The following is a 14,673-nucleotide window of genomic DNA, read 5'->3' as shown; positions in this document are numbered from 1 at the left end:
AGCGATATGGAGGCAGGGTTTGGTGACACCATGAACTTTAGTGTTCGGCATTATTGGATTTATAATGATAAAAGACTGCATTTTTTTCCTTGTATTTCTTCACTTTTTCCTTGACTTCTTTTGGTTAATGCTCCACGCACTGCAAAATTTAGAGTCAATCTACAGAAGCTCTTGCTTCTCTTTACAAGGTCATGTGTACATTTCTGCCAGCCTCAGTGATCTCTTACTAGTTAAAGTCATTGGCACTGACTTAGGAGACTTTTGCTGAGCTGTTACTATCTGAAAAGTAATGGGGAATCTTTGTTATTTTTCTGAAATTCACTTGCTGATGTTGACTCTGAAATGAATTGAGGGATTTTGTTCATATTTAGACCAAATATATAGAGAAAGCCTATTTATTTGCAAAGTGATACCCTCCCATTGAGGGCATGTAATATACACTGTATTTGACCGAGATCTATTTTGTATCTTTGAATTGGAAATACGTATATTTTTAATTTTTGTACATAGATGTTCCACATTAGATAGGGTGGAGTTAGGGTTTTTTTTTCATCTCTGTTGATACTTCTGTACATTTATATGCTTCAAGAAGATGAATAACAAATCATTCACAGAGAGGTGGGCTCCTGTCCCCTGCTCCATTTTAGCTCTGTAGCCTACTGCAGAGATGACCTACAAGTAGTCCAAAGGCCCTTCACTGGCAAGGAGAGACTATTGCGGTGGTTTAAAGCCCGCTTGCTCCCAGCTGTCCTGCTCTTCCAGTGAGGCTATGGCTCTCTGGCAAGGGTGGCAGAGCAGGATGCGTGTCCCCACCTCAGCTAGCGGTTTCAGACTCTGGTATCCGTGCACTTCCTCGCAGTTTCAGATGTCAGAGCACATCTGTCAGGCGCGGCCGAGGTGCAGGCACGTCTCATCCGACTGCCCTTCCGTCGGTCGCCTCCAGCACAGCGGTGGGTGGGCGCCTGGGATCAAGTCTGCCAGAGCTCTAAGCTGCAGAAAAAGTCAGTGGAGAGCAGGGCACTGACAGATGAGCAAAGGTGACATCAAAACTCAGCCACTAGTCACCTCAAGGCCCTGCACTGTAGACTTTGGAGCTGTAGGAAGCAGCTGACGTACAGCCAGGGCGCCTGTGCAGGGCGAGGCAGGCAGTAGGGGTGGTGGGTGGCTGTTTCAGGCTAAGCCATTCCTGCTCATCAGACAGAGACCTAAAGTCACCCGTGTCATTACTGCGGTTTGAAGTGTACCCTTGCCTTTGAACAGCCCACGCTAACAAATACCCTTGCAGAAGGCTGTTAAATAAGCTGTACATAGATTGTGGAGGTAATACTGAGCTGACTTTACGTGTCCCACAACTCAATCAAGTTCTTCCATCTGTGGTAGTAACTGACAGGAGGGGAAAATGAAACCTAAAATCCAAGAGGTCTCTTGATCGACTTTGGATACTCTGTGCTCTCTATGTCAGGGCTTCTGGGGCTGGACTGCTCTTTGCACCTTCGGGCAGCGATAAGAATTTCGCTTTTCAGACATACAGGATTGCCAGTTGCGGTATAAAAGAGTTGGGCAGTGACGTTTTCCCTTAAGGCAGGACTAAATTAGTCCTCCTGCATCTCAGACTGATGCTGTTTTGGAAAGGAACTTCCATATGGGATGGGGGATGGGAAAGAGGAAACCTTTCTGGTGGTCCCTCATGCTTAGGTCTGTTCTTATAAGCAGACACACTATGAATTTATTCATTGAATCATAGAATGGTTTGGGTTGGAAGGGACCTTTTAAAGATCACCTTGTCCAACTCCATGTTAGGGGCAGGGACACCTTCCACTAGACCAGGCTGCTCAGAGCCCCATCCAGCCTGGCCTTGAACACTGCCAGTGATGGAGCATCCACAACTTATGTGGGTGTATGAGCATAAACAGCTCGTTGGCTTATCCCGTCCACTCCATGTGATACAGTCTCATGCACATGAGATTCGCTTTATGTACGCGCAGAGTCCGATTCAGCCCGGTGGGATTACTCACACATGTATATATTTGCAGATTTTGGGGTCTGACATTCCCTGATGTAAACACATACAAACAGAAGAGCGGAATAATTATGTGCAGCTGGAAATCAGTGGCTTCTGCTAGTGGAAAAATGGGCGTGCTCAGATTGCAGTCGCAGTGTGGTAGAAACATTCACACAATGCAAACAGATGGAATCGGATGAATTAACGCTCGCTACTTTTGGACACTTCCTGGATTACTATTAATAGTTCTCAGGTTTAGATTAATGCACAGCATATGCCGTGTAATATTGAATTATCTGCTAGAATGTGTCCTAGGCTCAATCTTTTTTCGAAGTCGCAAAATAGCTTGTTTTTTACCTCCCCACCCTCTACCTCCTCTTCCAGTTAGGATGACCTCCTCAAGTGCAACACATCTGTGGAGGGACTGGTAGTAATGACCACTTTGGATGGCAAGATGGTTGTTACACTATTCCAGCCATCTTCTAAATCACCGTTAGGGAGGATTTTTAGCCTTTCTGAGGGAAAAGTCGGTACCATACAGGGTATGATAGACGGAGAGCCCAGTCCCGTCCCTGCAGGCCCATCCAGCGTACCGGAGCACGGGAATCAGTGGCGTCCCTCGGTGCCATGATGCCTGGGGATGTGGGTGCCCAGGGGACCGGGCCATGCCGTGCAGACCCGTGACAGCCTGGAGCTGTACAGCAGCCCAGCGAGGCGCTTCCAAGGGCTGGCACACACGAGACCCCGGCAGCGGGTCTGAGCCGAGGCCACCGCTGCCCACACCTCCCAGCTGAACTCTGCGAGTCTCGCTCGACGCCGGGGTGAGATGCTGGGTGGTGTGGGCCGGGTGAAGAGCCATTTCCCCTAACCGCGAGTGGATCTCAAGTATTTGCAAGTAATAACCCCAACCCACCCCGTTTTTAAATGGGAATAAAGCGGCGTGGCAGCAGCGAGGGCGAGCTGAGCCCACGGCGCGCTCAGCCTGCACCACGGCGGTGACGGGACGCGCTCGGTGCAGCCTGTCCGAGCCCTGCGGGATGCAGGCGGCTGCCGGTGCGGGTCCCGGGCCGGCTGCCCCAGCCCGTCCCGAGGGCCGAGGGCCCGGCACCGGCGGCGGTCACCCCTCGCCGCGCCGCGGCCGCCCGCCCCGCCGTATGTCTGCGAGGAGCGGCCCCCGCGCGGCCAGGGGGAGGAGGCGCGCGGGCGCGGCGAGCGTTGAGGGTGGGAGCGGGGCCGGCTGCGCCGTGCGCGCCTCCGCGGAGCATTACGGCGCCCGCTCCCGGCTCCCCGGCTCCGGCAGCGCTGAGGAGCGGCCGCGCGGAGCCCCGCAGCGCGGCCATGGCCGAGCGCCGCGCCTTCGCCCAGAAGATCAGCAGGTAGCGCGGCCGCGGAGCGCAGCGGCGCGGGGCGGGGGGGGCGCGCCCGGTACCGGCCCCCGGCGACGGCTGTGGGGAGGGGCGGGCTGCCGGGCCCGGCCGGCGCGGGGGGCACCGCTGCGCCCCTGGGGGGGGGGCGAACGGGCCCGGCGCGGCCTTCGGGCTGCTGAGAGGGCGGCGGGCCGGGCCGGGCCGGGGCCGTGGCGCTGGGCCTGCCGTGAGCAGCCCCCGGCCGGGCCGCCGGGCAGGGTCCGCCCAGGCCGGCGCCGCGGGGCTGCGGTTCCCCAACAAAGGGGTGGGGGGTGTGCGCCGTGCCCGCCCCGCGCGGTGCCGCTTCCCCGGGGAACGGCAGGGGAGGAAAGAAAGGAGGAAAAGAGCTGTTTAACTGAGCTCCCTGCGAACAAAGGCCGGCCGGGCGCTTCGGGCAGCCCCCTCTCGCCGCACAATGGGCGGCCCAACGCTCCCGGCAGCGCGGCGAGCGTTTTCCTGCCGGTGCGGGGCTGCTGGAGCCTGGCCCCGGCCCCGGCCCCTGCCCCGGCCGAGCCGGCGGCGGGGAGCGCCGGGGAGGGGCGGCCGGAGCCCTGCCCGTGCGCTGCACCCGCACCTGGGAGCAGCGAACCCGCCTGCTCGCTTCCCTGCTGCCTGCAAAATGGAGAAAATAGTGCCCTTCCTTTTGTGTGTAAGGTTAGTGTTAGCACAGCTCCTTGGACGGGCAAAGCTGTTTGATACTCGCAGTGTTAAACACCCAAGTTTTGGGTTTGTGGTTGTTTTTTTTTTAAGAGGAATATTTATAGGAAATTGCCTGCTAAGTACAGGTTTCTGCAGATCTGTATTCCAAGTTAGGCATGTGGTTCCAGGTAGGAACAATTTTTCTGTTTGCAGGTCTGCCTGTGGTACCTCTCCTAGCTGTATCTAGCAGCAGAGTGGAAGTGGGAGCCACCAGTGGAAATTAGTGTCATTTTCATGCCATTGATTGAGAAAGCTGTAGGTACAAATAGTTGCTGTTATGGAAGCTGTGATGGAGAAGAGCCGTGGTCAAAGGAAAAAGGTGAGGTAGGAGGTAGAGGAGTGGCATCAATCGCACCCCACTGAAGATGGGTGAAAACATTGCTCCTCACTCATGGTCCTCTGCAAACTTCGATGTGAACCAGCCAGGGGTTAATGTGACAGATCAAGGTTTCAGGAATGGAGAGAGCTGGATTTGCTGCCAGACCATTTTTCCTGGTTCTTGATTGTAGTCATAGAAATAGTCACATGCGAGACAAGTACTAGAAGTAAGAGCGTAAGAGTTCTGCAGCCTTGGCAGGACGTTAAACAGGATGGTCCTGGTGTGACCACTGTGGAAGTTAAATGGAATGGCCCTGGGGTGACCACCGTGGGTGCTCCCAACGTTTCTGCCTGCGTCAGGCACTAGCTCGGTGCAGTAAGTTCATCAGGTGGTAGCACAGACATGCCACCTTTGTGTACCTTTTGATCTAACCCACTCGTATTTTTACACGAAGCAAGCGGCAGCAGTGTGTGTGTGTGGGCAGAGGTGGTCTTTTTGACCTGTCAGATTAATTTGTGGAGCATACTGTTCATGCAGGCACCCGGGTGGTCTGCCATGAGGTCAGCTCCTCCTGGAGCAGGGCTGTTGCATCTCCAACTTTTTCTTTTACTCTCATTTATAAGACTGACGTATTTCTGTCTGGGATTTCCCATATTGTAGTGTTGTCTTCTGAGAAATGTAAAGTTCCTGGTTCATGAGCTGCACATCCAGTGCATGTGAAGGCAAAAACTTGTGGGCAGGAGAGATGGTGTACCCAGAGGTGCCCAGACAGAGCTGTAGCCCTTCTTGTGCAGACACAGAATGCTGCTGCGAATGTTACTCTCTTCAGAGGATGAGAGATTCAAGCAAGCAGCACACGGAAGTCCCAAGAGCTGTGTTGGTGTCTGCTGGAAGCCCTCCCCAGTCCCATTGTTTAAAGAAGAATAGATCCATCGCATTTTCACACTCTGCCCTCCGGTTTGGCTTACTCATCGAGGTGGGATTTGTCTTATTCACAGGAAATAGCCACGCTGCTCTTGGTTTGGCCGATAGCGTGTAATCCAAATGGGATGTAATTCAGATCCACGGAGGTAAATTACTTTAAGGCCTACCTACCAAGCAGGTGCAAGCTTCTAAGCTGGTTGTTACAGTAGTGGCAAGAAAAATAACCGTGAGGTCAGCTGTTCTGTTTCTTAGAAAGACCACAGATGTGGGCTTCACAGCCCTGATTTACTGCCCGTGCTTTCGTCAGCCATTGCGGTGAACCTCAAGGGTACACACAGAACTCCAGTGCTACGTGGTGTCTCTTTATTGCTACTGGAGCCTTTAAATACTAGGGATAGCAGCTATCAGTGACTGCTGCAGCGGTTTCAAAACATCTTTTTAAGACTGTCTGTTACAAGGTATCCTTCTGATTAGGTCATGCTGCGTCTTGTTGGAAGCCTTTAAACTAGAACAGATTTTTAGCCTGAACTTTGACCATCACATGTACTTACTAATTCTCCTTAACTCCATCACAAGAAACTCCTGAGTTAAACTTACTTTAGTGGGTTAATAATACCTGAAATCTTGCCTGAACTTGTTAATTTTTAATTGGAAATATATTGGTAATAATTTTTTAATGAAACTGCATTGGAACGCGTCCTTCTGCAGCATCATAATACTTCTGTAGCTGCATGTACGTTATTGTTTCCATCTCAGTGTGAGAACAGATGTACTTCTATTTAGTACTTCTTTTCAGCTCGTATGGTATTTGGGGGACTAGAGGAGAGTTAGCAGAAGGCAAGATCCACACTGGCAGAGATGAAGTTCACTCATTAAGATGTCTCGATAAAAACCAAACAATCACTATGTTTTTGTGCAGGAACCAGCTGAGCTGCCTGTTCGCTCTCAGCAGGGGCTGGGTGTTCAGTACCGACCAGGCTGAGTGCCATGTCTGGCCCCTCTGGGGCAGTGCTGCGCTGTCCCCACCGAGCACTCACCCCTTCACCCTTGTGCACTTCAGATTCCCAGTTGCATTATCCCAGTACATTTTCTGGGTACGGGGCAGCTTGGCAGAGAAGCAGGACCACCAAAAGGGTCAGTTCCGAGTTCCTGGATGTCCCAGTAACTGAAGTGTGTTGTATCCCACACTGCAGTCTTTCCGGGGAGGCAGAGGAAAAGGTGGGCAGGTTTTTTAGAGTTCAAATACAGAAAAAGAAAAAATCACCCTTTAAACATCACGCAATGTGCACAGTTCAGGCAAACTCATGTAGCCTTTCACGTGAGCGCCTGTCTCAGTGCCTCGTCATTGCTCTTGGACCATCCTGAGTTATCTAGTGAATCCAGAACTGCTTCTTTGATCAGACCATCACCATTTGGAAGGTGTTTTTCCTTGGAAAGAGTTTTGCTTTTCCTTTACTGCTCCCACAGTTAAAGAGGATCCTTCTGACTTGGGATAACATACCTGCCTTACCCTCTGTTTCGATGTGCATTTCAGCCTCACACAAAGCCTAGAGTGTGATTTTTCCCACTGGTCTTTATTCTCTTGCTGAGAATTTTCAGTTTTCCTGTCCCCAGCTCTCGATGGAGTCTGGAGAAAATTGTTTTCACCCTCGTGGGTCCAGTCCCTTCCAAGGTGCTTCCGTGTGAACAGGAACGTCATGGTGCCACGAGGCGCCGCTGCCTGGGGCTGGGGGTCTTCAGCAGAGCCCTGGCTGAAAGGGGCTGACCCTGCTCTCAGACATTCAGTGATTTGGAAATTTCCCATCATCCAGGGCTCTTGTGTTGTATATGGACAGATTTCTGGAGTAATCACAGCTTGTTGTCTTTATGGGTTTGAATTGAGGGGAAAATACTTCTGTTCACTAAATACAGAGCTAGCATCTTATTTCTGCTGAAGCTTCCTTTACGCTGATGGGGTACTGTAAAAGGTGACTTGGGAAGACTAAATTTACATTTGTGTTCATTTAGAGCCCTTTTACGTTGCCTGAACTATGTGTCAGGGAGACTGACAGCCGCCTTTGCCCTGCCTCAGGGGAAAGAGGGATGGTGTGAAACCTGCGCCCACTGAAACCGATAGCAAAGCTGTCACTGGCTTCCACGAGCACCGACTCAGGCCAGAAATGTAGCGGTCGCAGCAGGATATTCATCGCAGTTTATTCCCTTCTCACATCCAAATGCCGTTTGCATTGTCAAAACATTATCGTGGATAATTGAAAGTATTTTTAACAAAACTTCAGAGCGGCTTTTTCCCATTCTCCAAGAGTCTTGTTGTCTGTCCCTGTTCAGCCATCGTGGATGCCTCGTGCGGGAGCTGGCAGTGCTCTGGGAAGCCTAAGAAGATCTCTGACTGCTCAAAGCAAGCGAGAAGGCAGAACAGCTCATCTCTAGGGCTCCTCTGCAGAGCTGCTTCTTTGTACAAGGCTTCCCTGTTTGGTTGGGTTCTTTTTAATGTGAGATGTGACTTTGATCTCTCCTGAAGAATCCAATCCTGTGGTGATTTGCACAGTAAGGTGTCTTAGTAGCTCATTCCCTTCGTGGCAGCCTGGGGGCAACACTTCCAGCCTTAATAATCAAGTATTATCAGAAGAGCTCCACAGGTAGCGTTGGTGTTTTCTGTTTTAATCAATGGTAAGGAAAAAGGGAACATGTTGTTGCTCATCTTCTGTGTTAAGAACCCACACTTACCCCGCAGCAGTCAGGATCAGGCTGGGTATTTCCTCGGCTTCGGGTTGTAAATCCAACCCATTTCACTCAAAGGGGAAGAAGTTCACTCTGAAGGAATCAGGACTCAGGTTTAGAAGGAAGGCTGCGTCCAGGGCACGGCTGAGCTGGCAGGGCAGCTCAAGGCCAGAGCTCCCATGGAGCAGGTTCCCTCACCCACCAGGCCGCATACCTGGTGACTCACACCGTGGGTCAAGCCTGGATGGAGCCATCTGTTCCGCAGGCAGGAGAGCCCAAGCAGAGCCTGTAGGGACAGAGGGACAGGTCATCTCAACTGTGGCGGCAAGACAGACACAACCGGCCAGTGCCGTTTGGCTTTGGGGCTTCAAACCCTAGTGACTAAAGGAGGATAGATGCCTCCAGCCATGTGCAGAGCTGTACACGAGTGAGCTGGCTGAGCAAAGGGCGATGCTTTCCCTTTAAAAAGTGAACTGTGTAAGTACAGTTTTCTCTGTGCCGAGAGAGAACAAGCAGCTTTGCTATGGATGGTGCAGATGCCTCACTGTACCAGGCTGTCCTTCTCAAGAGGCAAAGGCTCGCTGAATGTAGTCACTGCATGTGACACGCAAGATGAAGAACAGGCAGGAGCAACTGTTTTGTAATTAGCGGGGTGGGGAGAAACAATTTGCATTGCTCTTTCAGAATGGGGAGGGCTGTGGAAAAGAGAGACTTCCTCAAATCACTGCAGCAGATGATCCAGATGACTGTGTCCTGACCCACCTTTTCTGTGGAAGGGAAGAGTCCATAACCTTGCTTGGCACAACTGCGCAGGTCTTGGTGAGCCTTTTTTTGCGAAGGCAAAAAGAAGAACTGAAAAAAAAAAAAAAGGAACAATTTTTGGTTTTGACTGGGTAGAAACAGACGTGATCTTGGCGTGTAGTAAACATGGAAGTGCAAACAAATGGTTTCGTTTTGTTATTTACAGCTCAGAGTACTGTGAGAATGACCCGTCTTGTTTTGCTTTAGAAGCCAGCTCCAAGGGGATTTTTTTTCCTCTCCTTTGTCTTTTTTTTTTTCCCTCCCTGTGTGAACCACGAGCACACGCAATAATTAACCAGTGAAGAAGGTCAGAAAGGAAGTGACTGGGGAAGATGTACTTTAAACACCGACATTCATGAGGCTGTGGGCTGTAATTAACTGGAGTGTTTGTCTAAGGATCCCAGGTTACATGTTGAATATAAGATAGTTATTAAAGAGGCAGTTTTTTATTTGTCCTTTTAATTATCAAGAGCTTTAATGGCTCTTCTGTTCTGCCAAATGGATTTTTTTTTTCATTTGGAGACTATTTTGAGGTTTATTTCTCTTTTCTTGTTGGGTTTGGTGTAATACACTTTTTTAACCTAAGTTGGCTTAGGAAGCATAGCTTCTCGTTACAAATAGTGTTCAGGGTTCTACTATAACATGAAGTTACTAATCATGAATAGATGACATTTGTCATGGACAAAGAGCTTTTGGAAATGGAGGAGGAGGAGGCAAGTGTGTTATCAGTTGTAGGGAAGCTGTGAACCTCTGTGATGAAGCAGTGAGAAAGCAGTCCTAAAAGTAGTCAGCCAAGGGGTTTTCTCAGTAGGAAAATCCTCGTTTGGTTCTACAAAGCCCCGGTCAGGCTTTATCTGGAGTGAGGGATCAGGATGAAACACAGTGTGTTAAAAGGTGTGATTGCCAATGGGGGCAAGTGTGGAGAAGAGCTGTCAGGGTGGTCAAGGGAGCAGAGAGCCTGTTGCAGGATCTGGCCTTGCTTAGCCTTGCAGAAGGAGGGCTGGGAGGGGATACGACTGGGTTTTGTGAGTACCTTGCAAGTAGGAAGGAGTGGGAGGAGGGCTGTTGAACCTGACTGATGATGTGGGCACAAAACCAAATGGGTGTAGATGACCCATAAATACATTTGGAGATCGGATTATGTTAGAAGATGGTTTCTAAATGCCAGAAGCGTGATGCTTTCCAGTAGGGGCAATGGTGTTCGGTACATTTGTGAATGCAGCGATACAGAAGGGGAGCCAACAAGACCTGTGGGTTAGACTGCAGGAGTAAGTAGCAGTAAGTCCTGCAGACTCCACTCAGGCATTTTGAGGTGTAGACAGTAGCCAGTTACTTTGTGTGAGGAGAGGTTTGGGTGGTAGTTGTGAAAGCTGGAGAGGAAGGACCACTTAAGACTTGAAAGTAATGATGGTGTCTTGGTCAAACCGATTGGAGGTTGTTCTGTTCTGACTTTCTGTGATCATGCTTCAGGGGAATTTTTAATATCCAGTGAGGTTATTAATGGGACAGCAACATGGGGCAGCCATCGATGCAACATGGGACAGCAACATGGGGCAGCCATCAGAAACCGTGCTGATCAGTGCCACCCTTTTGTTTTACCATGCTCCTTCCCCTATTGCATCAAATGACCTTTTCAGCAGGGATGATGTTGGGCAGCTTAACAGCATCCATGCAAACTCATAGCGCTCCTAAGCAATGCTATAATTACAGCCGAGCTTGCTTCTGCTTCAAGTTGGGGCAAAGCACAATCGTAGCTGGAGTTAAGGGTGTATTAACAGGCTGTGCTCCGAATACAGCACAGCTCCCAGCCGCCGCAGGGCTGCCCAGCTGAGGCCAACGCGCAGAAGGAAGGGCTGAGAACCCCTCTGGGGTCTATCACAGAGCGTGTCTCAGCTTCATAAGGAGCTACCGCACGCAGGAGGAGCAGCGATGGGTAACGTGATGACAGAATCACAGAATCAGTCAGGTTGGAAGAGCCCTCTGGGATCATCGAGTCCAACCATTGCCCTGACACCACCATGGCAACTAGACCATGGCACTAAGTGCCATGTCCAGTCTTTTCTTAAACCCCTCCAGAGATGGTGACTCCACCACCTCCCTGGGCAGCCCCTTCCAATGGCTAATGACCCTTGAACGTGGCGAGGCATCGGCTGTGGTTTCACAGCTGAGGATGGGTTTCCTCTGGCTATACTTTCTACCTGGAAACAGTGTGTATCTCTCGAAAATGGGGAAAGATTTTTAGTTTTTCCTGTGTTGTGCTGCATGGTAAAATGTGGGTTCTGGTGTTTCCTGCCAGCCATGCAGTGAAGGGCTCCCTGCTGTGTATCGTCAGGAATTACACAAAACGCACCGAGTAAGAGACTGGGGTTAAAGCAGAGATCGTCTGCAACCCGGGGGCAAGTGTTTAAATCTCATCAGCCAGAGATGCGCAGTGTTTTCTGTGCCAAGCAGCCATTTTAATACATTCCCAATTCTCCTATAACGCTTGCAGCACGCGTGGTTCGTTCTCACGTGTGCGTGTCTGTGAGCGCGTGCGTATGCGTGGTGGGAGCGGGGAAGATGGTTTTTCCGAGGGCAATCAGACAGCCTGAATGTTGTCTGTCCCCAGCAGGAGCTGTTTGGTCTGCTTTCAGAAGCCACCCTCCAGAAGTGAAAACATAGTCCCCTGTGGATAAACGCAAAAGCAAACATGAAGCAAATGGCAGAGTAGAGGGGGAGGAGAACCTCTCGTGACCTGCTAACCACACCCCTTCTAATACACCCCAGGATGCCATTGGCCTTCTTGGCCACAAGGGCACACTCCTGGCTCATGGTCATCCTGTTGTCCACTAGGACCTCCAGGTCCCTTTCCCCTACGCTGGTCTCCAACAGGTCTGCCCCCAACTTGTACTGGTACATGGGGTTGTTCTTGCCCAGATGCAGGACTCTACACTTACCCTTATTATATTTCATTAAATTTCTCCCCGCCCAACTCTCCAGCCTGTCCAGGTCCCTCTGAATGGCTGCGCAGCCTTCCGTTGTGTCAGCCACTCCTCCCAGTTTTGTGTCATCAGCGAACTTGCTGACAGTGCACTCTATTCCCTCATCCAAGTCATTAATGAATATATTGAATAGTACTGGTCCCAGTACCGACCCTTGAGGGACTCCGCTAGACACAGACCTCCAACTGGACTCAGTCCGGCTGCATCTGGAATATTGTGTCCAGTTCTGGGCCCCTCAGTTCAAGAAGGACAGGGAACTGCTAGAGAGAGTCCAGCGCAGAGCCACGAAGATGATTAAGGGGGTGGAACATCTCCCTTATGAGGAGAGGCTGAGGGAGCTGGGTCTCTTTAGCTTGGAGAAGAGGAGACTGAGGGGTGACCTCATTAATGTTTATAAATATGTCAAGGGCAAGTGTCATGAGGATGGAGCCAGGCTCTTCTCAGTGACATCCCTTGACAGGACAAGGGGCAATGGGTGCAAGCTGGAACACAGGAGGTTCCACATAAATATGAGGAAAAACTTCTTTACGGTGAGGGTGACTGAACACTGGAAGAGGCTGCCCAGAGAGGTTGTGGAGTCTCCTTCTCTGGAGACATTCAAAACCCACCTGGACACGTTCCTGTGTGATATGGTCTAGGTAATCCTGCTCCGGCAGGGGGATTGGACTAGATGATCTTTCGAGGTCCCTTCCAATCCCTGACATTCTGTGATTCTGTGATTCTGTGACTTCTTGGAGCCGGAATATGTAAACCTTTTTTTTCCCCTTCTACAGTCCACTTTTCTAAAAGACAAAATAACGCTTCCTCTAGCTAATCTTACTCCCATCCCCTGGCCTGAGGAAACATCTGCTCTCCACGGTAGGCTTCGTTGTCCCAGCTAGTTCCCTTTTAGAGTTCCCTTCTCTTCCATTGACATCAGTTGCCTCCACATGCCCCCATTCCTGCCCACCAGCGTTCACTACCACAGCGGTCCCGAAGCGAGGAGCCCACCCTGACGTCAAGGTTTTGCTCAGGGCAGGTTTAACCATCTTTACTTGACCGGGTTTTAGCAGCTTGTGCACCATGCTGGTACGCAGCACGTTCCCCTGAGTGAGATCAGGAGCGAGTCTGTTAGCCACGACGCTGTTCCCACAACGATCGCTGATACAGCTGAAAAAAAGTCACCAGTGTCCTTGCAGCCTCTTCATCTGTCTTGTGCGCTACTTAGCATCTCTTTGGAGCTGGGACTTTGTTCTGGGGGACAGAGCGGACTGCAGTGGGGTAAATGACAGTTGGGAGAGGGTTTGTCACTAATGAATCGGTCATTGACTCCTAGCCAGTGTGTTGCATGTCCCCTCTGCTAGTTACCATAGTCCCACCTCTACCTTTCCTATGTGAAAGGGGAAACAGGTTTGTGTTCTGCCCCAGCTGGTTGTTTCCCGTGTGTCGTCCCCTGGACATTTCAACCCACCCTGTGTGGGACTGCTTTTCTGCCCCTGAGCTGGGTGTTGAAGGGGTTGGCTGTTGGGTGGAAGGTGTTTGCCCGTCCTCATCTCTGTGACTGAGAAAACCAAAAATAGGCAAGGGATGAAAATGAGGGAGCATTTGTAATTGCTGTTAAGAATGTGTATATGCAGCCTTGCGAGAACTTTGTGATTCTCCAGGAATTTAGTATATGAGGTCTGTTCTCACTGGCCAGTGACACCCTTATTCCAAGCAGCACACTAAGAGTTTGGTTTCATTCCAACAGCAGTGTAAAGCGTGTTTGACGTATCATCTTCGTTGTGATTCTTTTACAGAGATAATGTTGTCCCTGTCTCGTTTCAGAACTGTAGCTGCTGAAGTCAGGAAGCAGATCTCAGGGCAGTATGGAGGCTCTCCCCAGCTTCTCAAAAACCTCAATATTGGAGGCAGCGTCTCTCATCATACAACTGTAAGTAATGTTGGGAACATGGAAGACTGAAGGTGTGCATAGTTACTCTGATTACCATTTGGAAAGAAATTGCAGTGCTGACAGGTTGGTGACCTAAGTGTCCCTGATAATGCTGAGGAAAATAATTCCATGCAAAACCCGCTAATTTTGGAGATCTCTATCTTGCAGATCAGTTGGTGTGGCTGGGAATTTGTTTCTGCAGAATCTTTGTAGGACAAGGGGCTCTCTTGACCAGATGTTAGTTGTTTTATCCCAGAACAGCTTGGATTGGGCATTAAATTCCACATGCATGCGTGGTTCTCTCCATGGAGAGCTCTTTACAAGCTCATCCACTTCAGGTAGCTGTTTTCTTGTGTTTCTTGTCACTCTTGAGAGTGGCTGATCCACTCTTCAGAGGTGTTTTAAATGTTATTGTGAAAGTTGAATGTGGTTGTTCCTCAGGAATGTATATTTACTTACAACTTTACAGTCCACTTTCAAGAGCGGCTGAAATGTAGGCCACGTTGTCAGAATCACCCTTTCTGAAGTCAGATTTTCTTGCGCGGCCTACCAATAACCTTCAAAACTCATTGTGCGTGGTGGTAAAAATGTCAAGAGTTCAGCTTTTCAGGCTGGAATTGTATTTTTTGGAAGCATTGCTTTGATTTGGGTTATTGCTCTGGGTCATAGCAGTTTCTTTTGCAGCAGTCAACTCAGAAACCAACTACTATAGCATCTTGTTTTCTTTGAAGAGGGTTGATTAGGTCAGGCAGTACTGAAATGTGCCCTGAATTTGATGGTCTGTACAAGTGTTCGGGGTTTACAAGAGTTCTTCTCTTGTTTTGGAATAGGATCCTGTAGAGTTTCCTCAGTTCATGTGCTGTTTGGTGTCCAACGTAATGCGTTAAAGCTTTCCCATACAGAGCACAAAT

General features: G+C 50.1%; 1 protein-coding gene across 14 annotated transcripts in view; it reads left to right on the top strand.

The window, feature by feature from the left end:
* Positions 1-3,326: 3,326 nt before the first annotated feature.
* The window catches only part of DOCK7 (dedicator of cytokinesis 7), a 106,121-nt gene continuing 94,774 nt past the window's right edge, over positions 3,327-14,673 (top strand). For all 14 annotated transcript variants that reach the window (XM_068405862.1, XM_068405861.1, XM_068405855.1 and 11 more), the window contains exons 1-2: positions 3,327-3,378; positions 13,657-13,762. In XM_068405862.1, the coding sequence (XP_068261963.1) occupies positions 3,341-3,378; positions 13,657-13,762 (144 nt within the window). In that variant the 5' untranslated portion in view covers positions 3,327-3,340. The remainder of the gene's footprint in view (positions 3,379-13,656; positions 13,763-14,673) is intronic.

This window comes from Nyctibius grandis, chromosome 8, assembly GCF_013368605.1.
Source record: "Nyctibius grandis isolate bNycGra1 chromosome 8, bNycGra1.pri, whole genome shotgun sequence".
Classification (NCBI taxonomy): domain Eukaryota; kingdom Metazoa; phylum Chordata; class Aves; order Nyctibiiformes; family Nyctibiidae; genus Nyctibius; species Nyctibius grandis.
Note: the sequence above shows the minus strand (reverse complement) of the source record. Positions and strands in the feature narration are given on the sequence as shown.